The 27,523-nt window shown below is 35.3% G+C and overlaps 1 protein-coding gene across 1 annotated transcript in view; it reads left to right on the top strand.

The window, feature by feature from the left end:
• The window catches only part of USP45 (ubiquitin specific peptidase 45), a 66,127-nt gene extending 39,166 nt beyond the window's left edge, over positions 1-26,961 (top strand). The window contains exons 10-18 of the mRNA XM_061206900.1: positions 7,579-7,660; positions 9,536-9,627; positions 11,115-11,171; positions 11,879-12,022; positions 19,567-20,239; positions 21,866-21,963; positions 25,055-25,141; positions 25,669-25,822; positions 26,411-26,961. Coding sequence (XP_061062883.1) covers positions 7,579-7,660; positions 9,536-9,627; positions 11,115-11,171; positions 11,879-12,022; positions 19,567-20,239; positions 21,866-21,963; positions 25,055-25,141; positions 25,669-25,822; positions 26,411-26,541 — 1,518 coding nt within the window. The 3' untranslated portion in view covers positions 26,542-26,961. The remainder of the gene's footprint in view (positions 1-7,578; positions 7,661-9,535; positions 9,628-11,114; positions 11,172-11,878; positions 12,023-19,566; positions 20,240-21,865; positions 21,964-25,054; positions 25,142-25,668; positions 25,823-26,410) is intronic.
• Positions 26,962-27,523: the final 562 nt, after the last annotated feature.

Raw genomic sequence — 27,523 nt, forward strand, 5'->3', positions numbered from 1 at the left:
TTCTGACCTCCAAACTAATTATCTAATTTTATCCAATACTGCTTATTAAAGTTTAACTTTAATGCTTGGTCATCAGTGACTAGTATAAATAACCCATTTTTTAAGCTTGCTATTTAAAATTTAACCATAATTATTTCGCTATTTGAAAGAAGTATTAACTCTGATTTAATAACTATGGTACATTGATACTCTTATTGAAGGGGTCGATACAAGGTAGTAAGGTGGAAAGAGATGCTCTGTCTTTGTGTTATGAGTAGTAAATGCATTTTGACCTTCTGAGCCTACAGATGACATAGTAGTTACTTTAGGATTAATTCAAACCATCAGTTGCTAGAATAATTTTTTTTTCCCCTATGATTTGCAGGATACATTTGCTACATGGTGGTCATGTATCATTGTAAATGGAATTAAAAGTCACTCTTTACAATGTTTTTCTCTGTTGATATTACAAATAAAACAATAAAATCTATCCCTATAATTTTTTTTCTGTTTTACTTTTATTACTTGATGGCATTCTTTGTTACAATTAAATTATTCTTTTGTCATAATGATGCATTATGATGATTCACAGTATCTTGAAAACTCAGGCAGTACAGCAGGAAACATTGGTTTTTGAAAGCTCCTATCTTTCTTCCTTTATTTGAGGGTTTTAGATGGTGTGGCAGAATTAAAATGTCAAGTCTGTGGATCTATTCAGTCTCGTAAGCAAGGACAGTCGTGCCAGTCAGTTACAGTGAGTACCCAAGCAGGAGCTGCATTGTCTGGCCTGGGAACTCCGCAGCTGTTAATCGGGCAGCTGTTGTAGTTTGTCTCTGCCATGTGTTTTTTGATTGAAGGAAGGCTACAGCGGTATGTCTGCCACCAGACTCTTCTAGTGATGATTAAAAACTACTGACCTCTTTTCATATTGTTTCATTAGGGTCTTTTTCTTATGACTCTGAAGTTGAGGAATATAACTCGCTGAGTAGAGAGCTAAAGGGATCATTTGTGCAAAAATTCTAAATTTTTTATGTGTGAAATAAAATCAAATTCACCATAAGAACTTCTTTTATAGGCAGTCTTTTTACCTTAGAAATATATGCTTCTTCACTTTTTTCCTTTTAATTTGAGCTATCTCTAAATTAATGATAATTACATTTGCATTATCAAAGATATATTGCTTTAATACATTACTGGGTAAGATTATTTTAAAGGTAGAATATCTCAGCTAACTTAAATTATGAGTATTTGCATTATTTTTGAAAGAAGTTTAACATGGAGATTTGAACTAGTCGAACATGGGTACTGCTAAATGATTAATGTGCCGTGGTTGTTAGTCACTCCCTAACCGAAGTCTTTTTTTAAAACCTAAATGGTTCAAAGCACAACAATGAAAGGTTGGAGATGGACCTAAGCCTATTTATTTTATGCAGCTTGATGAACTACCTATTAACTAACTCTTTAACAGTTTAGAGCAGAGAATATAAATTTGTGGCTAGGATAAAATAAAAAAGCAAAAGTCTAATAGTTTAAAAGTCAATAATTTAAACAGCTTAATTGTTTTTACTCTTTTTTAAAAGTGTGATATCATAGCTTACATTTTAGAGTATGGTAAAGGCTCATTAAATTCTATTGAAAGTCATCTGAATGTTCAAAATTGTAGAATAAATTTACAGACTTCTAAGTTGAATTAGAGGCTTTATCTTTAGTGGCTGGAGAGGCTTTTTACAGTTATATTAAATATTTATAGGTGAACATGGGTATTTATTGGCATCTTTCATTTAAGTCCATTAAAAGTTTCTCTTACATGGAATTCACACCATTCTAATTTTCATATTTTAGTTTAATAAGTTCTCTGTTCAAGGTATAAAAGTCAAGTTTAGCTTAGACAATATCCAAATTATATAAATTTTCAAGTTTATTGAGTCTGAATTGGAGATTATTTCAGTATTTAATAGCTTCTGGGACACATTATTTCAGTTTCCTTCACATATAAGTATATTTCAGGAGAGTATGACATGTTATGGATGGCTGTATGTTCACTTTTATACCCTACTTTGTATATATGTAAGGTATACATTGCATTAACTTTAAAAATAACACTTGAAGAGAATAGTGAGCAGTTGTAGGAAATAAAATGTGCTGATCATAGGCTAGTTAATAAACAAAACTCACTTTCATAATTATTGGGGGAGGGTGTTAAAAACTTATTGTAAAACATATCACACATACAGAAGAACGTGTACCAATATACATATAGTTTAAAGCATAATATTATTATAAATATTATTAGCACTTCTCCCTACCACCACCCCCAGAGTTAAAAAAAAAAAAGAAAAAGAATGTTATTAGTACCTACTTCTTTTTTTCAAATACTTCTTCCTCATCAGAGGCAACCACTATTTTGACTTTTACAGACATCATTCCATTGCTTTTTCTTATAGTTTTTGAGAGCTACCTCTGTATGCTTAAATAATATATTGTCTAGTTTTATAAAACTGGGTAGCAAGCACAAACCTATTGCCATTATTGGATGAAGCTTCCCCCAAAAAAGATGAGAGAATCTCTGGAACATAGTCTGGCTTTGGCTTCCCAGAGTTTACAAGAGCTCTTTCTGGGGAAGTCAGTAGGCCAGATCATGAATGTGTCCTGAGCCACGCCTGTCAAAGTCAATTGGCAGAGGTGTAGAAGAGACCAGGTACTAGCTCTCTGATCCCAAAAGGTTGGAGACTGCTCTGTATTGTATTTTCTGCTTCTGAGTTCATCATGGCCCACCTCATGGCTGTCAGGAATAGGCCCGAGCAGAACAGTTCTGAGGGGTAATGTGTATCCTCTGCTGATCCAGGCAGCAGGGCACGGAGGGGAGAATAACATTAGCAGCTCATTCCCTGTATGTTCTGTTCTCAGATTAAAAACATGGTAGAATGGCAGAAGAGATCTTGGTGTCGACAATACGTCCATATCCTAAGTGTCACTGCTGCAATCTGGATTGGTTGCCTCCCACATTAGATGTGTAGGCATCATTCTGGAATTCTTCCTCACTGTGCTCCTGAAAATTCCCTTTGCCTCTCTTATGTGTTGGCCCTGCTGTTGCCTATAAACCACATTATTGTCTTTCTTGGTTTATGCTCTCATTTGGTGGTGTATATATATATATATATATATATATATATATATATATATATATATATATATATACACACACACACACACACATATATGCATATTTTTTCCTTTCTTTTTTCAAAAAGTGGCATTTACTATATATGCCCCTGCCTTTTTATCAGGTAGGATATTGTAGCAATCTTTCCATATCAGAAAATAGGAAGTGTCCTTTTTTTTTTTTTAACCAATTCCTTTTTAACCAATTCTAACCATTTCCTTATCAATTATCACTTATATGTTGTTTCCAGTATTTTTGCTTTTATGAACAATGCTATGATGAATAATGTATATGTTATTTTGCATGTGTGTAAGTATATCTGTATGAATATAGAAATGAGATTGCATGCATGTGGAATTTTGATAGCTATTACCAAATTGTCCTCTGTAGGCATACAATTTTCACTCTAGCCGCAACATAACATACATGGAGAGTGTTTTCCAATAACCTCACCAAAATACTGTTGTATCAAACTTTAAAATTTTTGCCAATCTGATAGGTAGAAAATGGTATCTCAGGGTAATTTTAGTGTACATGTCTCTCTTTTTGAACAAAGCTGAATATCTTTTCATCTGTTATTTTTTTGCCCATTTTTCTACTGGGTTTTGATCCTTTTCTGATTTCTAAAAGCTTTTTGTGTACTAAGAAGGGAATACGTTTCCAAGTTTGTCATTTGTGTTTTGATTTTGCTTATAATGTGGCAGTAGCTTTTTTTTAAATGTAAAGCTTAAAATTTTTTTTTTGAATTTAAAAATCTTTTTCAAATTTTTTATTTTTTTATGGCTTCTGGCTATTGAGTCATAGTTAAAAAGGCATTCCCACTCCAAGATTATAAAGGAATTTTCCCGTTTTCTTCTTTATGATTAATTTTTAGATCTAAATCTTGATCCATTGAAATTTATCCTTTTCCATGATATTTCCTTTTTTCCCATTTGGCTATCCTATCCAAACAGTATAGTATGCTTTTCCTACTAAATTGGAACACCCTAATTATACTAATTTTTCATATGTCTTTGGGTTTATTTCTCAACTTCCCCTTGTTTCTGTTTGCCTATATGTTTGAATACTAGAGTCATACTTTCAATTATGAAGATTTTAATGCATTTAGTAAATCTAGTAGGACCAGTCAACTCTTACTACACTTTCCCCTCCTCCCCAGAGTTTTCATTGCTATTCTTATTTATTTTTCCATATCTAGTTTAGAACTGATCTCTCCCTTCAACCTCTCACATTAAAACAAAACACAACAAAACCCTAAACCTCATACATACTATTGCCATTTTCGCTGGAATTGTGTTAAATGAATAAATTGGGTGGGGGTGGGGGAGGTGGGGAAATTGAAATGTTAGTAATGGTAGGACCTGTCCAGGAACACGGTGTGTCTTTCAATTTGATCAAGTTTTCTTTTGTCTCTTTCAGAAGTGTTTCGAAGTTTTCCTCATTCAGATCTTACACATTTGTTTAGTTTATTCCTATTTTCTTTTTAGTTGCTATTATAAATGGGTTATTTTCTTCTGTATCTTCTTTTTTGTTGTTTTTTTTGTTTTTGTTCTTTTAGAATTTTATTTATTTATTTTTATACAGCAGGTTCTTATTAGTTATCTATTTTATACACATCAGTGTATACATGTCAATCCCAATCTCCCAATTCATCCCACCACCACCACCACACCCCCCACTTTCCCCCCTTGGTGTCCATACGTTTGTTCTCTACGTCTGTGTCTCTATTTCTGCCTTGCAAACCAGTTCATCTGTACCATTTTTCTAGATTCCGCATATATGCGTTAATATATGATATTTGTTTTTCTTTCTGACTTACTTCACTCTGTATGACAGTCTCTAGGTCCATCTTCTATATCTTCTAACTGGCTTTTGTTTGTGTGAAGGCAATTTACTTCATTATATTTATATACTCCATATTAAATTCTCTTATTATTATTATAGTAGTTTTTTATTTCATTTGGTTCTTTTGGCTTTTCAAGTAAAAAGTCATATCATCTGCAAATAATTTTATCTCCTTTATATTTTATACCTCTGACATTTATTTTTCTATCAAATGCATCAACTAAAGCATTAGTGGTAAATAATAGTAGTGAATAGGGAATATCAAGGGATTTGATCTTATAATTTTTTTCTCAGTGTATATGATGGCTTATATTAATAGATTTCCCTAATATCCCTGCATTACTAGAATAAAAGCCTCTTGGTCATACTGTACTGTTCTTTTAATGTGCTGCTGTATTCTGTTGCTGATATTTTATTTAGAATTTTTTTCTTGAGTCATATTGATATGTGTGTGTACTCTCTGTCAGCTCTGGTACCAATATTATGCTTCATGAAGATAATTTGGAAGTTTCCCTTTCTCTGTGCCCTGGAACATGGGTTTAGTGACATTCCTCTGTGAAATTGTTAGGACCTGGAGCTTTTTGTAGGGAGTACTTAATTCAGTGACTTTAACAGTATTCTTTTTTTTTCCTCCCTTTGAAAGCTGGAAAATTTTCTGTCTCTTCTGGGTTTAATTTCTTGGAAAATTATCTATCTTTTTTCCTGAATTTTCAAATGTAATTGCGTGAGAGTTGAGCAAAGTGGTCTCTCACGATTACTTACAAAGTCTTTAATTTTGTTATAGATTTCCCTTTTTCGTGATGTGTGATGTTGGGCTTTTCATCCTTATCTTGATTTAAATTAGTTGGTAGGTTTATTCATCCCTGCTACTCAAAGAGTCAGCTTTCGATTCATTTATTCTCTTCAATTTCTACTTTTATCTTCATTAACTCTTTCCTTATACTTTTGTTTGGTTCGATGTCCTTTTTTTTTTTTAAATATGAATTGTGATTTCTTTAAGTGTTGGGATTTGGGGTGAGTTTTGTTTTGTTTTGTTTTTTAATTTTACACTTTATTTATTTATTTTTGGCTGTGTTGGGTCTTCGTTTCTGTGCGTGGGCTTTCTCTAGTTGCGGCAAGTGGGGGCCACTCTTCGTCGCGGTGCGCGGGCCTCTCACTGTCGTGACCTCTCTTGTTGCGGAGCACAGGCTCCAGACGCGCAGGCTCAGTAATTGTGGCTCACGGGCCTAGTCGCTCCGTGGCATGTGGGATCTTCCCAGACCAGGGCTTGAACCCGTGTCCCCTGCATTGGCAGGCAGATTCTCAACCACTGCGCCACCAGGGAAGCCCCGATGTCCTTTTCTAAATTTATAAGTTGGCTGCTTAATTCATTTGTTTCTATTCTTTTCAACTGATTTAAATATATAAAGCTGTGAATTTTCTTCTGAACAGTGGAAAGTATCTTGGATTCTGATATGCAAAGTTTTATTATTCTGTGGGAAGTCTGCAGTTGGGTTTAATTTCTCTGACATAATAATTTTTTAACAGCAGATTTATGTATCATTTTCACACCAAGAAGTCCAGGTCTAACAGTGGTTTCACATATATGAAAACCTGTGATTAAGACTTTACTTAAAAGATATATTTTGAAGAATAATTAATAAGCTTTCCCCTCAGCCCACTGTTAAAATGTGAATTAAAGAAGATTAAATTCATCCACTAAGTAGGACCATAATTAGTGTAAAAGATGATAATTTATTAGCTTAAATGTCTTTATTTTTGGAATATATATAGTTTTATTCTGAGAGTTTTTTGTGATGTTGGATCTTTCCTAAAACACATGCAGGAGATATGGAACCATAAACCTTATCATTTACTAAGAGCTGCTAATGACTTTAACACATGATTGTTATTGACAACTAAATTCAAATAAAACAACAATTAAGATTTGGTCTCTTCTTCTTGCTGTGGAGAATATTCTGGACTTTAGTCATCTATGTATATAAGTAAAATAATCTACATGGAGGTCATAGTGACCAGTTTAATAGCTTCTTATATATTTATATTAAGATTTTCTTCGTAGGTAAGAAATTTCCTGTGGTCTATTTGTTACTTTTTGTCCTAATTAAGGAGTAAATCATTTTAGGGACAGAGTGGGGGAGAGGGAGGGAGGGGGCAGGAGACGGGGAGAGATAGGGGAGAGAAGGGAAAAGGAGAACTTACTCTAAACCTATAAGCAAAATGAGACTAGGCTGCTTGCTTTTTGTCGACTGAGGAAAATGCTTTAAACCCAAGAGAGAACCTAAACTTGGGAATCTTGACTTTTGTTTGGGGGAGAATTTGGCATTAGAGCATTATTCATTAATGGAATTTTAGAATTAGAAGAAAGGACATATTTGATTTTTTAAAAAATTCAGTCATTTTATTTTACAGACTAGGGAACTAAGATCCACTGTACCTTGCTGTTTGAAAGTCCTCCTCTTATTAAGAGGATGAGGCTTGAGTTGATTGTCACTAAAACCAGATTCTATTTACAGGAACACAAAATAATGCTTTGAAAGAATATATTCTAGTATAGATTCTTAATAAATTCTTATTACTTTGTTTTATAGCGAATACAAGCTGGCATTCTCAAAGCATTTAACAACCCAACTACTAAAACTGCTGATGATGAAACTAGAAAAAAAGTCAAAGGTATGTTGACTCTTTCACTATTAAAACTTTTTTCTAGAAGAAAATATTGTAAGTTTCTTTTTGGGGCAGGGAAAGGAACTGAGCATTATGTGAACTAATGGCCCTAAAAGTAGGGTGTACTTACTCCTGTGGCTGCAAGATAAGTCTAATGAGTCATAGAAAGAAAATGTTAGAATCCATGTGAATTTTAAAAAGTAAAACTAATATCAAATATACAGATTGACACTGATGCCCTTAAGTGAAGTATCTTATGGGAGACTTGAAAGGTTGTTGAAAGTAGCAACCTCACTTAGAAGTTCACTTTTATCATATTGTATCATTTTGCAGTTGAAGTGTGCTTAGATAGGTGGATTTATGGATATTGTCTAGTCTTAACTAGACAAAATGCTTCAGTGCTCCAAAAATTCCTGCAAGGAAACCGTTATTTACAAGAGTACTATTAAATCAAGCATACATGTCTACTCCTAACGTTGACTCTTCATCAGCCAAAATATGAGGCAGAAACAATGATTAACTAATCAAAGATGATCATTTACAGTGATCAGTATTTAAGTGTGCATTTATATCCCATGTTATTAATGATTTACCTTGTCTGGAAAGTTTATTCTGCCTTGAGATAGTAACTAGTGGTAATGTGTAGTCATCATTTATAGAAAATGTTTAAAAATATTATTTGTATTTTAGTCTCTTTTTTAACATCTGTTTTTTTTGGTAGCATTATGTGTACATACTACACGTCTGTAATTTATAAACAAATATACATACATTATGATTGTATATGACAAAACTTTATGTGCAGTTGAAGGTTCAAGATTTTGAAAAATACAGACTCTCAAGTATACTTGTTCTCTTGTTTTCAGATAGTGCCATCTAGTGCATGTTTAGAATAACTGCTCATTTTTTCCTTCACTTCTTTCCAGTTTTGTAATCTTAACCTATTTTCAATCCCTTGTACAATTTTTATTAATGAAACATCTCAGTTTAACATAACTTCTAAATAGTTATCATCATAATTAATAAATATTTATTGATATATCCAGATAAAAGGCTGCTCTGTCATTCAGTGCTTCAAGTAACATTCTAAAATGATTTAAAACGTTTGCATGAGATTTGAAGGTAGAGATCCAAAAAGGATAGAAGAGAAGTTTGAAAGAGGAGTGAATAGGTTTTTTAATATGTTTTTCCCTATGGTTTACTGTGGAAAATTTCAAACTTCCATTAGAGAGAATAGTATAATGAAGCCCATCACCCCGCTTAAATTACATTCAATTCATGGTGTATTATGTTTCATCTGTTCTCCCCCAACTGCATATTATTTTGAAGCAAATCATAAGCATAATTTTCTTTTATTTATAAATATTTCCCAAAGAGAATAATTTTAACATTTTTATGTAACAGGAGTTACATATATAACTGAGTTATTAATTGCCATGTTAGTTCTTTATCCTATGCAGTGTTTACTTGTCCTTTACTACTCTGTTGTTTCCATAGTTATGGTCCTGGCATCTGTAGTCCTAAATCATAATCTTTTCCCATCCCTCTATCTACTGCTAGGATAGGCACAGAGGCTTTAAAGGGTTTAGTGGGAGCAGTTGAGTGTGCTATGAATAGTGGTTAATACTCTACTTATTTTACTTCTTAAGTTTAAGAACAGTTTGCTATTTCTTTGAGACTACAGTAGTTGATAGTCACATTTTTTCTGTGGAATTGTAAAGGAGAAAGACATTATAACATCATATAGTGAAATATATTATTAAATATGGTCCTGGATATCTGCCTTATTCAGATTTCTTTTGATTCAATGGAAAAAAAGCCTATTACATTGTTAGGTTAATGGTTGACATGTTTTTTGCATTAAAAGTATTATTTTTACAGCATATGGAAGAGAAGGTGTGAAAATGAACTTCATAGATCGTATCTTTATTGGTGAATTAACTAGCACGGTCATGTGTGAAGAATGTGCAAATGTAGGTACTTTGGAATTCACTTCAACATGGAATAGATTATGGTCACATTGTTTTTATTGTTTTCTTTCACATGTAATCATCAGCAGTCATTTATTTTTATTTGTCACACATGACTACATAGTAGTTTTTGAAAGTCTTTTAAAAATATATCCTTCACGCCTAGAAAATAAACATAACGTATAATTTTTTTAAGTAAATGTGTTATCTAATTTTTCCTCTTGGCACACCTGTGAAGTTCATTTAGCCTATTTTAATATGCTCCAATGTGTTAGCTACTCATTTGGATTGAAAATGAAAGAGAAACTTATGCGAAGAGAGTAACTATGTTAATATAATTATGCATTGCCCTAAATTGTAATCCCAATAGAAATAATTTAATGTCATAACATAATTTAGGCTGATCTATTTTTAAAGTTTACATTTATTTGACTTGTTGGAGTTTTTTTTAAGCAGACTTGACTCGTCTTTGAATTTAGTGATAATTTTCATTTTGAATGCCATCTGTACTTTAATAACTTCTTAAAGAATGTATAAATTTTTATAGGTTTCCAATTGCTTGGTAAGGAATATTTCTGAAAGCGTGTGGCGTATGATAGGTTTCAACTTTTGTCAGATTTTAATCGTAAAAGAGAGTCTTTATGTCCATCTTCCTGTCCCAGATTGTGGAGTACCTTTTCTCTCTAGTTTTATAAAATCAGGATTATATATTATATCTCCTTCTAGCCTGTCATACTGAAGCACAGAATGTGTCATCACGATATTACGGTTGACCCTTGAACAACATGGGTTTAAACTGCAAGGGCCCACTTATACGCAAATTTTTTTCAATAATGCTATCAATACTGCAGTACTACACAATCTGCATTTGGTTGAATCTGCAGATGCGGAACCCTGGATACTGAGCACCAACTGTAAAGTTATACTCTGATTTTTGACGGTTGGGTGGGATGGGGATCAGCATCCCTAAGCCCCACCTTGTTCCATGGTCAAACCCCACTTAAATTTTTAGTATATTCAACGTAGAAGTTGATTTCTTTTTCACAAGCTAGAGAGTATCTTTTAAAACAGAATTATCCTAAAGAATCTACAAAACACAGTCAAGCTCTCTGGCTTTTTTCATGGCTTTTTCTTAACATTTCATATTTTATTTATGTTATGGCCATAATTTCACCAAAAATATGTTTATATCTTCAGTTAATCAGTTTTATTAAACACAGTTTATTTTAAAGTTACTTTAAGTATTACAGGTTAGTCATATTAACAGTATTATAAAATTCAACTGGGTTGCATTTATTGACGTTTTGGGATATCTTGTTTTGATTAACAATATGTGTTGCTATACCCAATTAAATTACTGTTTGTTCCAGGAACGTTTTTTAACTTAAGATTTTAGTTGCCTGGGAAGTTTGATTTCTTTAAGACTTTACAAAACTACATTGTCTATATTAGAATTCTAACTGAAGTTCTCAATATCTTTTCTTTTTAAGATCTCCACAGTAAAAGATCCTTTTATTGATATTTCACTTCCTATAATAGAAGAAAGGGTAAGGAGAAAAAAACTTAAGTCTTTTTTGAAGGGCATTTATAAATTCATATATTTAGGCATTTGTTGAGTATATTATCAGATATCTGAGCGTCATTACTTTTTATATACAGTAATTGAGTTTGTACAGTGTACGTGATATTGGAGTTTGTATATGTATGCATAAAGTATGATATAGTTCTTCTTTTTATATATAAATTTATTTATTTATTTATTTTTGGCTGCGTTGGGTCTTAGTTGCTGTGCGCGGGCTTTCTCTAGTTGCGGCGAGTGGGGGCTACTCTTCGTTGCAGTGCGCGGGCTTCTCATCGAGGTGGCTTCTCTTGTGGTGGAGCATGGGCTCTGGGTGTGCGGGCTTCAGTAGTTGTGGCACACGGGCTCAGTAGTTGTGGCTCACCGGCTCTAGAGCGCAGGCTCATTAGTTGTGGCGCACGGGCTTAGTTGCTCCGCGGCATGTGGGATCTTCCTGGATCAGAGCTCGAACCGATGTCCCCTGCACTGGCAGGCGGATTCTCAACCACTGCGCCACCAGGGAAGCCCCTATGATATAGTTCTTATTCTCAAGGAATTTAAACCTTTATGCTTCATATTTTGAGAATTAATGTTTAGGAAATTACATTTCAAATGAATTAGAAATTTTAAAAAGTAGATGATATCCAGAATTTATTTCCTAAAGAAGTTTTGTGTTATATATGTGGTATCTAATAGGTTTCAAAACCTGTACTTTTGGGAAGAATGAGTAAATATAGAAGTTTACAGGACACAGATAATGGTCAATACAGTGGCACTATTACTATAGAAAATACTCATCAACCTAGAGCCACCAAGAAGCATTCTTCATCTAAAGATAAGGTAAGAGTATATGCATTTGTGAGACATCAGTTTTTTAAAACTTATTATTAAAAAAAATTTCAAAAGTACACAAAAGTAAGGAAGTATGATAAACTCCCATGTACCCATTTCTCAGCATCATAGTTATCTCGCAGCTAACCATGTTTTATCTGTATCTATCCCACATTTTCCTCCTCACCATCCTAGATTATTTTGAAATAAATCCCAAATATATCATATACTTAAATGTATATCTCTAAAAGATGCTTTTTAACGACATAACCATTGTATCATTACTGTACCTAAAATATTTAAAACTTCTTAATAGCATAAACATCTAGTCATAATTAAAATTTCTGCAGTTGTCTCATAAAATACTTGCTTTTGCTTTTTTTTTTTTTTTTTTCTTATTAGTCATCAATTTTATACACATCAGTGTATACATGTCAATCCCAATCGCCCAATTCAGCACACCCCTATCCCCACCCCACCGCAGTTTTCCCCCCTTGGTGTCCATATGTCTGTTCTCTACATCTGTGTCTCAACTTCTGCCCTGCAAACCGGCTCATCTGTACCATTTTTCTAGGTTCCACATACATGTGTTAATATACGATATTTGTTTTTCTCTTTCTGACTTACTTCACTCTGTATGACAGTCTCTAGATTCATCCACGTCTCAACAAATGACTCAATTTCGTTCCTTTTTATGGCTGAGTAATATTCCATTGTATATATGTACCACAACTTCTTTATCCATTCGTCTGTTGATGGGCATTTAGGTTGCTTCCATGACCTGGCTATTGTAAATAGTGCTGCAATGAACATTCGGGTGCATGTGTCTTTTTGAATTACGGTTTTCTCTGGGTATATGCCCAGTAGTGGGATTGCTGGGTCATATGGTAATTCTATTTTTAGTTTTTTAAGGAACCTCCATATTGTTCTCCATAGTGGCTGTATCAATTTACATTCCCACCAACAGTGCAAGAGGGTTCCCTTTTCTCCACACCCTCTCCAGCATTTGTTGTTTGTAGATTTTCTGATGATGCCCATTCTAACTGGTGTGAGGTGATACCTCATTGTAGTTTTGATTTGCATTTCTCTAATAATTAGTGATGTTGAGCAGCTTTTCATGTGCTTCTTGGCCATCTGTATGTCTTCTTTGGAGAAATGTCTATTTAGGTCTTCTGCCCATTTTTGGATTGGGGTGTTTGTTTCTTTAATATTGAGCTGCATGAGCTGTTTATATATTTTGGAGATTAATCCTTTGTCTGTTGATTCGTTTGCAAATATTTTCTCCCATTCTGAGGGTTGTCTTTTCGTCTTGTTTATGGTTTCCTTTGCTGGGCAAAAGCTTTTAAGTTTCATTAGGTCCTATTTGTTTACTTTTCTTTTATTTCCATTACTCTAGGAGGTGGATCAAAAAAGATCTTGCTGTGATTTATGTCAAAGAGTGTTCTTCCTATGTTTTCCTCTAAGAGTTTTATAGTGTCCAGTCTTACATTTAGGTCTGTAATCCATTTTGAGTTTATTTTTGTGTATGGTGTTAGGGAGTATTCTAATTTCATTCTTTTACATGTAGCTGTCCAGTTTTCCCAGCACCACTTATTGAAGAGACTGTCTTTTCTCCATCGTATATCTTTGCCTCCTTTGTCATAGATTAGTTGACCATAGGTGCGTGGGTTTATCTCTGGGCTTTCTATCTTGTTCCATTGATCTATGTTTCTGTTTTTGTGCCAGTACCATATTGTCTTGATTACTGTAGCTTTGTAGTATAGTCTGAAGTCAGGGAGTCTGATTCCTCCAGCTCCGTTTTTTTCCCTCAAGACTGCTTTGGCTATTCGGGGTCTTTTGTGTCTCCATACAAATTTTAAGATGATTTTTTCTAGCTCCGTAAAAAATGCCATTGGTAATTTGATAGGGATTGCATTGAATCTGTAGATTGCTTTGGGTAGTATAGTCATTTTCACAATGTTGATTCTTCCAATCCAAGAACATGGTATATCTCTCCATCTGTTGGTATCATCTTTAATTTCTTTCATCAGTGTCTTATAGTTTTCTGCATACAGATCTTTTGTCTCCCTAGGTAGGTTTATTCCTAGGTATTTTATTCTTTTTGTTGCAATGGTAAATGGGAGTGTTTCCATAATTTCTCTTTCAGATTTTTCATCATTAGTGTATAGGAATGCAAGAGATTTCTGTGCATTAATTTTGTATCCTGCAACTTTACCATATTGATTAATTAGCTCTAGCAGTTTTCTGGTGGCAGTTTTAGGATTCTCTATGTATAGTATCATGTCATCTGCAAACAGTGACAGTTTTACTTCTTCTTTTCCAATTTGTATTCCTTTTATTTCTTTTTCTTCTCTGATTGCCGTGGCTAGGACTTCCAGAACTATGTTGAATAATAGTGGTGAGAGTGGACATCCTTGTCTCGTTCCTGATCTTAGAGGAAATGCTTTCAGTTTTTCACCGTTGAGAATGATGTTTGCTGTGGGTTTGTCATATATGGCCTTTATTATGTTGAGGTAGGTTCCCTCTATGCCTACTTTCTGGAGAGTTTTTATCATAAATGGGTGTTGAATTTTGTCAAAAGCTTTTTCTGCATCTATTGAGATGATCATATGGTTTTTATTCTTCAATTTGTTAATATGGTGTATCACATTGATTGATTTGCGTATATTGAAGAATCCTTGCATCCCTGGGATAAATCCCACTTGATCGTGGTGTATGATCCTTTTAATGTGTTGTTGGATTCTGTTTGCTAGTATTTTGTTGAGGATTTTTGCATCTATATTCATCAGTGATATTGGTCTGTAATTTTCTTTTTTTGTAGTGTCTTTGTCTGGTTTTGGTATCACGGTGATGGTGGCCTCATAGAATGAGTTTGGGAGTGTTCCTTCCTCTGCAATTTTTTGGAAGAGTTTGAGAAGGATGGGTGTTAGCTCTTCTCTAAATGTTTGATAGAATTCACCTGTGAAGCCATCTGGTTCTGGACTTTTGTTTGTTGGAAGATTTTTAATCACAGTTTCAAATTCATTACTTGTGATTGGTCTGTTCATATTTTCTGCTTCTTCCTGGTTCAGTCTTGGAAGCTTATACCTTTCTAAGAATTTGTCCATTTCTTCCAGGTGGTCCATTTTATTGGCATAAAGTTGCTTGTAGTAGTCTCTTAGGATGCTTTGTATTTCTGCGGTGTCTGTTGTAACTTCTCCTTTTTCATTTCTGATTTTATTGATTTGAGTCCTCTCCCTCTTTTTCTTGATGAGTCTGGCTAATGGCTTATCAATTTTGTTTATCTTCTCAAAGAACCAGCTTTTAGTTTTATTGATCTTTGCTATTGTTTTCTTTGTTTCTATTTCATTTATTTCTGCTCTCATCTTTATGATTTCTTTCCTTCTGCTAACTTTGGGTTTTGTTTGTTCTTCTTTCTCTAGTTTCTTTAGGTGTAAGGTTAGATTGTTTACTTGAGATTTTTCTTGTTTCTTTAGGTAGGCTTGTATAGCTATAAACTTCCCTCTTAGAACTGCTTTTGCAGCATCCCATAGGTTTTGGGTTGTCGTGTTTTCATTGTCATTTGTCTCTAGGTATTTTTTGATTTCCTCTTTGATTTCTTCAGTAATCTCTTGGTTATTTAGTAACGTATTGTTTAGCCTCCATGTGTTTGTGTTTTTTATGCTTTTTCCCCTGTAATTGATTTCTAATCTCATAGCGTTGTGGTCAGAAAAGATGCTTGATATGATTTCAATTTTCTTAAATTTACTGAGGCTTGATTTGTGACCCAAGATGTGATCTATCCTGGAGAATGTTCCGTGCGCACTTGAGAAGAACGTGTAATCTGCTGTTTTTGGATGGAATGTCCTATAAATATCAATTAAATCTATCTGGTCTATTGTGTCATTTAAAGCTTCTGTTTCCTTATTTATTTTCATTTTGGATGATCTGTCCATTGGTGTAAGTGAGGTGTTAAAGTCCCCCACTATTATTGTGTTACTATCAATTTCCTCTTTTATAGCTGTTAGCAATTGCCTTATGTAATGAGGTGCTCCTATGTTGGGTGCATATATATTTATAATTGTTATATCTTCTTCTTGGATTGATCCCTTGATCATTATGTAGTGTCCTTCCTTGTCTCTTGTAACATTCTTTATTTTAAAGTCTATTTTATCTGATATGAGTATAGCTACTCCAGCTTTCCTTTGATTTCCATTTGCATGGAATATCTTTTTCCATCCCCTCACTTTCAGTCTGTATGTGTCCCTAGGTCTAAAGTGGGTCTCTTCTAGACAGCATATATATGGGTCTTGTTTTTGTATCCATTCAGCAAGCCTGTGTCTTTTGGCTGGAGCATTTAATCCATTCACGTTTAAGGTAATTATCGATATGTATGTTCCTATGACCATTTTCTTAACTGTTTTGGGTTTGTTTTTGTAGGTCCTTTTCTTCTCTTGTGTTTCCCACTTAGAGAAGTTCCTTTAACATTTGTTGTAGAGCTGGTTTGGTGGTGCTGAATTCTCTTAGCTTTTGCTTGTCTGTAAAGCTTTTGATTTCTCCATCAAATCTAAATGAGATCCTTGCCGGGTAGAGTAATCTTGGTTGTAGGTTCTTCCCTTTCATCACTTGAAGTATATCATGCCACTCCCTTCTGGCTTGTAGAGTTTCTGCTGACAAATCAGCTGTTAACCTTATGGGAGTTCCCTTGTATGTTATTTGTCGTTTTTCCCTTGCTGCTTTCAATAATTTTTCTTTGTCTTTAATTTTTGCCACTTTGATTACTATGTGTCTCGGCGTGCTTCTCCTTGGGTTTATCCTGTATGGGACTCTCTGCGCTTCCTGGACTTGGGTGGCTATTTCCTTTCCCATGTTAGGGAAGTTTTCGACTATAATCTCTTCAAATATTTTCTCTGGTCCTTTCTCTCTCTCTTCTCCTTCTGGGACCCCTATAATGTGAATGTTGTTGCGTTTAATGTTGTCCCAGAGGTCTCTTAGGCTGTCTTCATTTCTTTTCATTCTTTTTTCTTTAGTCTGTTCCGCAGCAGTGAATTCCACCATTCTGTCTTCCAGGTCACTTATCCGTTCTTCTGCCTCAGTTATTCTACTATTGATTCCTTCTAGTGTAGTTTTCATTTCAGTTATTGTATTGGTCATCTCTGTTTGTTTGTTCTTTAATTCTTCTAGGTCTTTGTTAATCATTTCTTGCATCTTCTCAATCTTTGCCTCCATTCTTATTCCAAGGTCCTGGATCATCTTCACTATCATTATTCTGAATTCTTTTTCTGGAAGGTTGCCTATCTCCACTTCATTTAGTTGTTTTTCTGGGGTTTTTTCTTGTTCCTTCATCTGGTATATAGCCCTCTGCCTTTTCATCTTGTCTATCTTTCTGTAAATGTGGTTTCTGTTCCACAGGCTGCAGGACTGTAGTTTTTCTTGCTTCTGCTGTCTGCCCTCTGGTGGTTGAGGCTATCTAAGAGGCTTGATGGGAGGCTCTGGAGGTGGGTAGAGCTGACTGTTGCTGTGGCGGTCAGAGCTCTGTAAAACTTTAATCCACTTGACTGTTGCTGGGTGGGGCTGGGTTCCCTCCCTGTTGGTTGTTTTGCCTGAGGCAACCCAACACTGGAGCCTACCCGGGCTCTTTGGTGGGGCTAATGGCAGACTCTGGGAGGGCTCACGCCAAGGAGTACTTCCCAGAACCTCCGCTGCCAGTGTCCTTGTCCCCACGGTGAAACAGAGCCAGCCCCCACCTCTGCAGGAGACCCCCCAACACCAGCAGTTATGTCTGGTTCAGTCTCCCCCAGGGTCACTGCTCCTTCCCCTGGGTCCCAATGCACACACTATTTTGTGTACACCCTCCAAGAGTGGGTTCTCTGTTTCCCCCAGTCCTGTCGAAGTCCTGCAATCAATTCCCACTAGGCTTCAAAGTCTGATTCTCTATGAATTCCTCCTCCCGTTGCCAGACCCCCAGGTTGGGAAGCCTGACGTGGGGCTCAGAACTTTCACTCCAGTGGGTGGACTTCTGTGGTATAAGTGCTCGCCAGTCTGTGAGTCACCCACCCAGCAGTTATGGGATTTGATTTTACTCTGATTGCGCCCCTCCTACCGTCTCACTGTGGCTTCTCCTCTGTCCTTGGACGTGGGGTATCCTCCTTGGTGAAGTCCAGTGTCTTCCTGTCGATGATTGTCCAGCAGCCAGTTGTGATTCTGGTGCTCTCGCAAGAGGGAGTGAGAGCACGTCCTTCTACTCCGCCATCTTGGTTAATCCTCTCTATCTTGCTTTTGCTTTTGAAAGCGTATTTGAATTTAGGATCTAAAAAAGATCTATAGATTGCCATGTCTTTTAAATGTCTTTTAACCCACAGATTCCACCTTTTTTTTTTTTTTTTTTTTTTTTAATAGGAAGCATTTTCTTTTTTCTTTTTTTAATTTTATTTACTTATTTTATTTATGGCTGTGTTGGGTCTTCGTTTCTGTGCGAGGGCTCTCCCTAGTTGTGGCAAGCGGGGGCCACTCCTCATCACGGTGCGCGGGCCTCTCACTATCGCGGCCTCTCTTGTTGCGGAGCACAGGCTCCAGACGCGCAGGCTCAGCAACTGTGGCTCACGGGCCCAGTCGCTCCGCGGCATGCGGGATCCTCCCAGACCAGGGCTCGAACCCGTGTCCCCTGCACTGGCAGGCAGATTCTCAACCACTGCGCCACCAGGGAAGCCCCCCACCTTTTTTTTTTCTTTGCAATTTATTTGTTGAAGAAATCTTATCATTTTTTTCAGCAGTCTCTCACATTCCCACATCAATAGTTTTTCATTTTGCATGTTATAGTAATTCATTTTGCATGCTGTGGTAATTCATTTTGCATGCAGTAATTCATCTGCATGTTGTTAAGAGGTGCCTCTGTTCCTTTTGTTTCCTCTCTAAGGCAGTTAGAGCTAGAGACCTTATTAGGTTTAAGTTTGATTATTTATTTAATCTGGGGCAAAAAAACTTTTAAGTGGTGGTGTATATTTCCATCAGGAGGTGCACATCATGTTTGATGTTTCTCTTTCTGTAATGTTATCAGTCATTGATGACCATTGTCTAGACCCATTATTTCTCTAGGGACATACCTGGTTGATGAATTATGCCGTATACATTTAAAGACATCAATCTGAGTTTGCACCTCATTAAAAAAAAAACTTTTTTACATGATATGATTTGTACTAACTTGGCAAATTGATGTATTACCAGATTTAACTTACTCTGTTAGAAGGTCCTTTAAGGGGCAAGACTACAGAGATTATGCAAAGGTTTACACTTGAAAAGCCTCCTTCATAGCACTGTTCTACAAAAGTCGTGTTCCCTCTCCATGAATAGGTAACCATTATTGTCGGTTTCTTGTGTAAAAGTTTATTTTTAAATTAGAGCTTTTTGTTAGCATATCTTCTATTGATTGTAGTTTGGGTAGATTTAGGAAATGGATTTCAGAGGTACTAGAAATAGTATTTTAGAAATTGTCGAATGTTTAAATAAGACTTATTGGCATTTATTTTCAGTAAGGTCACAAGATTCTTTTCTCTGAAAACACTATCAACTTACAGAATCAACTAATTCATGGCAAAAAACGTACAAGAAAATTGTCATCTGGAGAAGATAAAGCTGTTGTCATATACCAGAAAAATGAAAACCTTGAAATGAATAGAGACTCTTCATTGTTCGCAAGCATCGTGAACACTGAGTCGACTCTGACTGAAAGCCCTACCGACAGCAGTGAACAAGAAGCCAGCCTTTCTGAAAGTAGTGTTGATGCTGACAGTGAGGCTTCAGAGTCTGAAAGTGCTCCTAAGCAGACTTTGTTGTTGAGACCCAGCAGTGGATACTATGTGCACACAAATGGACACTTTCGCCCTCTTTCAGAGAGTGAACCACTCACCAAGGAGGGTGACGGTGGTGATGAGGGTGTGGCTGAAGCTATTTCTGAACTTCATTTGAGCAGCACTGTGACTGGAGATAGGGATTTTGACAGAGAAAATCAGCCACTAAACGTTTCGAATAATTTGTGTTTTTCAGAGGGCAGGCATATGGTGTCTTACAGCCCCCAAAATGCTTTTCAGACCCTTTCTCAGAGCTATATAACCACTTCTAAAGAATGTTCAATTCAGTCCTGTCTCTATCAGTTTACATCTATGGAATTACTAATGGGGAACAACAAGCTTCTGTGTGAGAACTGTACTGAAAAGAAACAGAAGTACCCAAAGGAAACCAGTTCTGCAGGTAAATATTTAGCTTAATTTTTTAAAAGTATTCATGGATTATCTGATAAAAAGTGATGAGTGGGTTATAGATCCCACATAGAGGAGCCTAAGAACCTTGTCTGCATACTTTAGCTGCTTGGAGGCAGGGGTTGTCTTATCATATTTGTACCTCAACACTGAAGACACTGACTGGGCAGAGTAAATTTTTCAGTAGATTTTTGTTGAAATAAATTGAAGGACAGGAAGTATCCATCTCTGCCTCGAAAATGCAAATCCACATAATCTTATTTCAGGGAACTAGCTATCTGAAATCTTTCCAGAAAAAATTTCTGTAAAACTTAAAATTACAACACTAGTGAGATTAATGTTCTTCATAAATCCCATCAATCTAGTGTAAAGTCATATCATAAGGTATAAATTTGAAGATTTTAAGTAACTGTATGTTATTAAAGCTAGCAATATAATAACTGTGTTTTGTTGACCAGAGAAAAGTAGAAAAGGGGGATTTGTCAAGTAAGAATTTCTGGTGTACCTCTAGCCTTGATTAAATGGAGAGAACACTCTGATTACTTAGTGACTAGTTGTTTCAAAATGCAGGTTTTATTATTCAGGTATGATGAGTCTAACAGATAAGGAGATGATTGCCACTGAAAAGATAGTTCATTACTTATAGTTCCCAAGAGGAGGGGGCATGCTAAGCCACGCCACACAGGGCCACAAGGGGAGGCACCAGGGTTGGTCAGGAGACAGAGGGAGCAAGGGGGAAAATGCAGGCAAGAGCTTTTATTGTGGTTTCTAAGGGAAGGAATGGATGCGGCAGGATAGACAGGCTTAGGATTGACTAGTTTTGAAAATTTCAGTGGACTCTGCGGTATAGGGGCTGTCCCTAGCTGTCTGGTACCTGGCTCTGGTGTGATTAGGGCAGGTGAATAGTGGCCTAGAGTTATTAGAGCTCAATAAAGGAGGTGGTTGGGGTATGGGCTTTGGATTGGCTGGTTTGCATATGAAAGGCACACTTAAGTTGTTTAGTATCTAGGAATTAGCTAGATCTGGGAAAGGCCCTTTCCAGTGTCAGCAAGCCTCCAGATGTCAAAGCATCAGAATAAAGACATGATTAATACATTAGTAATTAAAGAAATGTCTAGATGGGAGAGGAAGAAATGCCAGCTTACATTAATCCAAGTTAAATATGCAATTGGCCATATTCAAATCCTATCACAAGTCTTTTCTAACAACCTCTTATTGAAATGACCCATCATTCCCATGATACATGATCTCTTTTCACTGCAATGAGAAATGACCCAGTTTTTTCAACTACAGGTGTGTTTCTGTTGTTCTTTGACTGGCGGGCATTGACATAAGTCACTACTGGTCTATTTGCTTTCCAGTTTCCAAAGTTATGTTGCAAGTATCACCTCCCCTATTCTTTCTCCTTATAAGTGTGTGCCTTAAAAAAAACTCCCTTTCATATTAGTGGAGTTTTGGGAACGAGTAGAGGCTCCCTGTAATCAGAGGTCTAATTTCTTTTTTAACATTTTTGAAAATGTGGTATGATGCTTCTATTTAAATGTTTACTGTATTATAGGGTAGATAATGTATAAGATGGAAATTTACAAGTAACTTTGTTATCTTGTATTTTATGCAGAAAAGAAAGCAGGAGGGGTTTATACTAATGCCAGGAAGCAATTGCTCATTTCTGCTGTTCCAGCTATCCTAATTCTCCATCTTAAAAGATTTCATCAGGTAAATTCCCTTTAGTAGCACTATACAAATTTTCATCATATGTTTTGCAGAGCCCTAGGTCTTGTAAATTACTGTCAAGGATTAGACAGTAATTTATTGAATTTAAAAATTTGTCATATGAGGGACTTCCCTGGTGGTCCAGTGGTTAGGACTCCATGCTCCCAAGGCAGGGGGCCTGGGTTCCATCCCCGGTCAGGGAACTAAGAGCCCACATGCTGCAACTAAAGATCGCGTGTGCCGCCGCAACAAAGACTTGGTGCAGCCAAATAAATAAATATTAAAAAAAAAAAATTGTCATATAAGATTTATTGCTTTTTCATCCATAATAGCTTACAAGACTTTTCTAAATAAGATTGTTTAATTCACAATATTTGAAGATTTAGGCGGTCGGAACCTCAGTGGCGTGCGTGCGTGAGCACGCGCGTGTGTGTGTGAATGGAAAATAAGATTTATTAAGAACACTTAGAAGCAGAGAAGTAACAAGGTGCACATAACTTTCTGAGCTTTCATTCCAATGAGTGGTACTTGGGCTGGGTGTGGTTGGCCGGGACCAGTTGCAAAAAGGGCTGCAAGGCAGGCCCCACTCTTGTAGGACTAATGGGAGAGAACCTAAATATAATGTATCAAGTTTTTATCTAATTGTTTATAGTTTTAATTCAATGCCTTGTCTCTCTCTTTTTTTTTTTTTTTTTTTGCATTTGATAAAACGATTTTAAAGTTTCTCTGGAAGAAACTTTAATAATTAAAACAGTATGGTCAGAATTGTCAATAAATAAAATTTGAGTATAATTTAAAGCTCTTTTGTTATGATACAGGATGAATCTCAAATCAGTTGGGAAAGAGGCTAGATTACTCAGTAAAGGACTTAGGAAAGATGGGTATTTGAAGAAATAAAAATTTAGAGCTTCCTTCTAGACCATATATATCAATACTATTTTCAGACAAATGTTTTTTAATTGTATGAAACAAATTATCAAAAGACTAGAAGAGAACTTGATGAAAATTATTAACCTGACCTCTGTGTGAAAGATTTTATAAGTATAAAACCCTTGAAAGAAATCTCAAGGGAAGAGATTGAAAGCTTTGATTATATATTTGCAACATTTCAGGTGGGCCACAGATGGGCAGGAAGAGATTTTTCTCTATACCCCCATCCCTATCCACGGAAATTCGATTAAGTTCTTGATTTTCTATAGCCAACATTACAGAAACTCAGTGGAAATGAAATGGCCATGGAGAGCAGAAGCAGATGTATTGAGTCTCATTACATCAGAATGTGAAATAGAAGGTGTATATCTGCAGTGACTCTGTGTGAACGAGATAGGGCCATGCCAGATCTGAGAATGATGTAGCACAGTTATTTTATATTTGATACTTGCATCCCTTTTAGGAACAACTTACAGAAAGAATTCATGCCCTTAAAAGGAGATTTTTGTAGATATCTCAGTCCCTTCTTGTTCTCAGGCTAAATGTAATGTCTGCAAAGCCACGTTCTCATTCTCTGGGACTGTGAATTTTAGGGGTCAGATTCTCTAAGCAATGTCTCTGCTTCTAGTTTTTTAGTGTCCCTGAAAACCTGTTTCCCTGTAGTAACTTTAGAGTTGTATATCAGAAACATCCACAACACTGAAAGGCAAATCTCAACAAGATAGAGCTCTTTGTCATAAATATGGCAAATGATTAATATTGTAAATATGTAAAGAGTTCTTAAAGATCAATAAGAAAAATATCAAGACTTTAATAGTAAAATGGTAAAGAACATGAATTGACAGTTCATAGAAGAAGTAAAAATTCCAAGAAAGTATGAAAGAAAGGTCCACTCTTTCCAGCAAAACAAATGCAAAATAAAATGACAGTGAGATTCCTTTTTTAGCCTGTCCAAATTGGCAAAGATTATAATAGTGTTGATAGAACTCTCTTCTAATAAGGGATAATTTCTCAATAGCAAAGTACCGTCTGGGGAGGACACATTGGCCTGAAATGATCTCAGACAATGCTGGTATCAGCTGCTTATAGAGGTCACCTGATGAGAAGAAAGGAGGCAAACAAATTAAATACAGATTAAATAATTATTCCTGACATATGACTTCATAATTTCATGTCTGATATCATGTTAAGACTTCTAAAGATTACTTGAAAATACAAATCGCTATGTGGCTATATTTTGGTCAAAAAATAAGTGTTTTTTTTTTTTCTTTTCTTTAAAGGTAAGAAATAGGCAACAGATCTGTAGTAAAAGTTATGTGATTAGTATGCAAATAAAAAGACTAGTCGTTGAAGTAAGTCACGAAAGCTTTGCGTAAAAGGTTGCATCTGTTAATTTTGTCTACCCAAACATCTCAGATTTAAGTATCTTGTTATTCCAAGAGAGTCTATTTCTATTTGTGGGTTTCTTATCCAATATCTTTGGTGGTCTATCAGCAAATTTTTATCATTACTTAAATGCAAAGTGTACATTTTTCAAGGCCTGCCTTTGGAAACTAAAAATAGGGAAAGAAATAGAGCTTGCTTAACAATATGAATATTCATTTTGATTTATATAATATGTAATGTTTACTTTTACTGTTAAAATGATTTGAGTGTTCAGGTTTTTTTCTTTTTAATGAATGAATATCACTGAATTTTAGAACTGAAAGGACCTAATCTAATCCATTTATACCCGTTTTCTGCCTTGATCTAGATGAGGTTGTCTAGAGTCAGGACAACGGTTAACCAGTCGTTGAGTTAGGCCTAGAACACCAGACTCCTGACTCTTCAGCTGAGTACATTTTTATGATAGCATATGTGTCAGTAGCTGAGCTTTTATCACATTGAATTTATTTTCCCGTAAGTGTTGAAAGGCACTGTGAAAGCGATTATTTTCATATTGTTTGTGGTAAAAATACCCATGTAAATGAATGATCTTTGCAATAACAGTTTATGAAACCTAATTGAGAACTTAGTCATATATCAGTTTTGGACTGTTCATTAGTCATATTTTTATATCTATGAAAAAACTTCTAGGATTCCTCTTTTGGTTTTAATTAACAAACGCAATGATCTAGATTAAGTTTGTTACATTAAGAAAAATTTTTTTTGGTTTTTTTTTGAGGCTGGCTTGAGTCTTCGCAAAGTAAACAGACATGTAGATTTTCCACTGACGCTTGACTTAGCACCATTCTGTTCTGCTACTTGTAAGGTATAGTATATTATTAAGATATTTAATTGTCTTGCAAATAATATGCTTCAAAATATCCTATGTATTGTTTATTAGGCCATGTCTTCCAATCTCCCTCCCACCCTCTCTCTCTCTCTCTCTCTTCCCCTCCTTCCCTCCCTTTTTTATAATCCTGCAATCACTAGTCTGGTACATGTCTTTTTACATATTGCTCATGTTCCTGTGAGATAGAATCCTAGAAAAAGGATCGATAAATCCAAGAGTAATACCTGTGTAACTTAGCTAGATAACGTGAAATATCCCTGAATAGGGGTGTACCCCTTTGCGTTCCCATATGAGAGCACTCTTTTCCCCACAGCCCAGCCAACAGAGAATGTTGTCAAGCTTTTGCATTTTGCTGGTCTAATACAGGTGGGAAAGTACACCAGTGTAGTTTTAATATGCATTGCTCTTATTTTAAGTAGGACTTGCATTTGACTTAATTTTCCTTATAATAAGAGTTCACTAAATATTGCTAATTAATTTGAGTTTTTTTCTTTGTCTAAAAGAATGTAAGTGTGGGAGATAAAGTTCTGTATGGTCTCTATGGCGTAGTGGAACATAGTGGCTCCATGAGAGGAGGCCACTACACCGCTTACGTGAAAGTGAGAACACCCTCCAGGAAATTACTGGAACATATCACTGGAAAGAAAAATGTACCTGGTATGCCATCCTAAGTTTATTTTATTCTTAAAAACAAATGAATTCATTCTTCCTTTTCTGGAAGAGGTAAGTTCTTTCATGGATACTTCAAGTGGATTCACTTTAAGTGAGGAAAACCTTTAAGAGTACCTAGATAATCTTAAATATCATAAAACTGTACCCTTCAGGTCATGTGAAGTGACACCCAGTTTTTCAAGGTGTTAAGTCATCGTGTATTGCAGTGGAATAGCATTTTATTTAACAATACCAATAGTTTTTAAAGACATACCAGGTCCTCAGACTAGAGTTGGAGTTGAAAATTTGCTTCGGCAAACTGACTGTGTATTTTCTTCCTTCTCTTTTAGTGCAGATGCACTTTTCCTTGAATAAATAAATATTCATAAGACTATCTAATATTTCACTAGATATTTAAAGTAAATGATACTAATATTAACGCTTTGAAAGAGTTCATTTTGGAAGATGTTTAGCCCAAGAAGAAACAGCCTTATGCAATAAAGTCTAGCATTAGAGTTTGTGATAAATGTGTTGTCATTAATGTAAAGTCAGAACATACTTATTGTAAAATTATATTTCTTTTTGTTTTGTTAGGTTTGAAAGAACCTGATAGTGAATCAGCAGGCCAGTGGGTCCATGTTAGTGACACTTATGTGCAGGTGGTTCCAGAATCAAGAGCACTTAGCGCACAAGCGTACCTTCTTTTTTATGAAAGAATATTATAATTATTTGTTAATTGTTAATGGTGATGATTATTTAGATCACTTTTATTTAAATGCTGCAGCGATAACCATTATATGCAATGTGCCTTTGTAGTCTTTTCTGTAGGAATAGCATGTCCCTCAAATGCTCCTGAACATGTTTACCATTTTGGTGAATCCTTTTAAAGTAAATTAAATTTACTAAATGCTTTCAAAATTATATTCTTAAAATAAATGTAAACACATGTTTTTAAAAACATATTTGTCCTGGAAAAAAACCCCCAGAATTTACAGTAGTAGAGGAAACTCCTTTATAATGTGTCTTATTACTATAAGCATTCAGAAATGATGCTGGCTAAGTCAGATCATTCCTTAAAACAGTGTTTCCCAAATGTGAGTCAATACCACCTTTCTGTTTTCATATATATATGTATATATATCTCCTATGCCATTGTTTACTTATTATTTTTAAGCTTATTTTTTAGCCTTTTTAAACCATAGTCTTATTTTGAGCATATTCTACATTTTATGTGCTAGTTACATTTTTTTCTAATAAACATTAAAATAAATATATAACTAAAGAAAAATTGCTCATTCATGTAGCACTTCACTAAAAATCATCTCAGGGCTATCCAGTGGTATATTACACTGCTGTGTGGGACACATTGCTATAACATATACTTACACAATTGGCATACTGACCTTGTCATATTTTGTATGATTCAACCATATAAAAAGGTACCACTGTAGCTTCAGTAATATGGATTTACAAATAATATACTGGTTAGCTTATTGCTTTGAGGTTTTGGGAACTGGAAAAATACTGAAATATTTTATCAACGTATTATTTGCAGCCTATTCATGATGGAGTTGAGAATAATTTGCAAGTGATTAGCCAAAGTCAAAATATATTTATAGATAATTGTTACATGCAGAATTGGTAAATAGAAGTTGTTAATCCATATGGGACCATAGGATACCTTTGAAATGTAAATTACCAAATCAT

This window comes from Eubalaena glacialis, chromosome 12 (assembly GCF_028564815.1).
Source record: "Eubalaena glacialis isolate mEubGla1 chromosome 12, mEubGla1.1.hap2.+ XY, whole genome shotgun sequence".
In the NCBI taxonomy this organism is placed as follows: Eukaryota; Metazoa; Chordata; class Mammalia; order Artiodactyla; family Balaenidae; genus Eubalaena; species Eubalaena glacialis.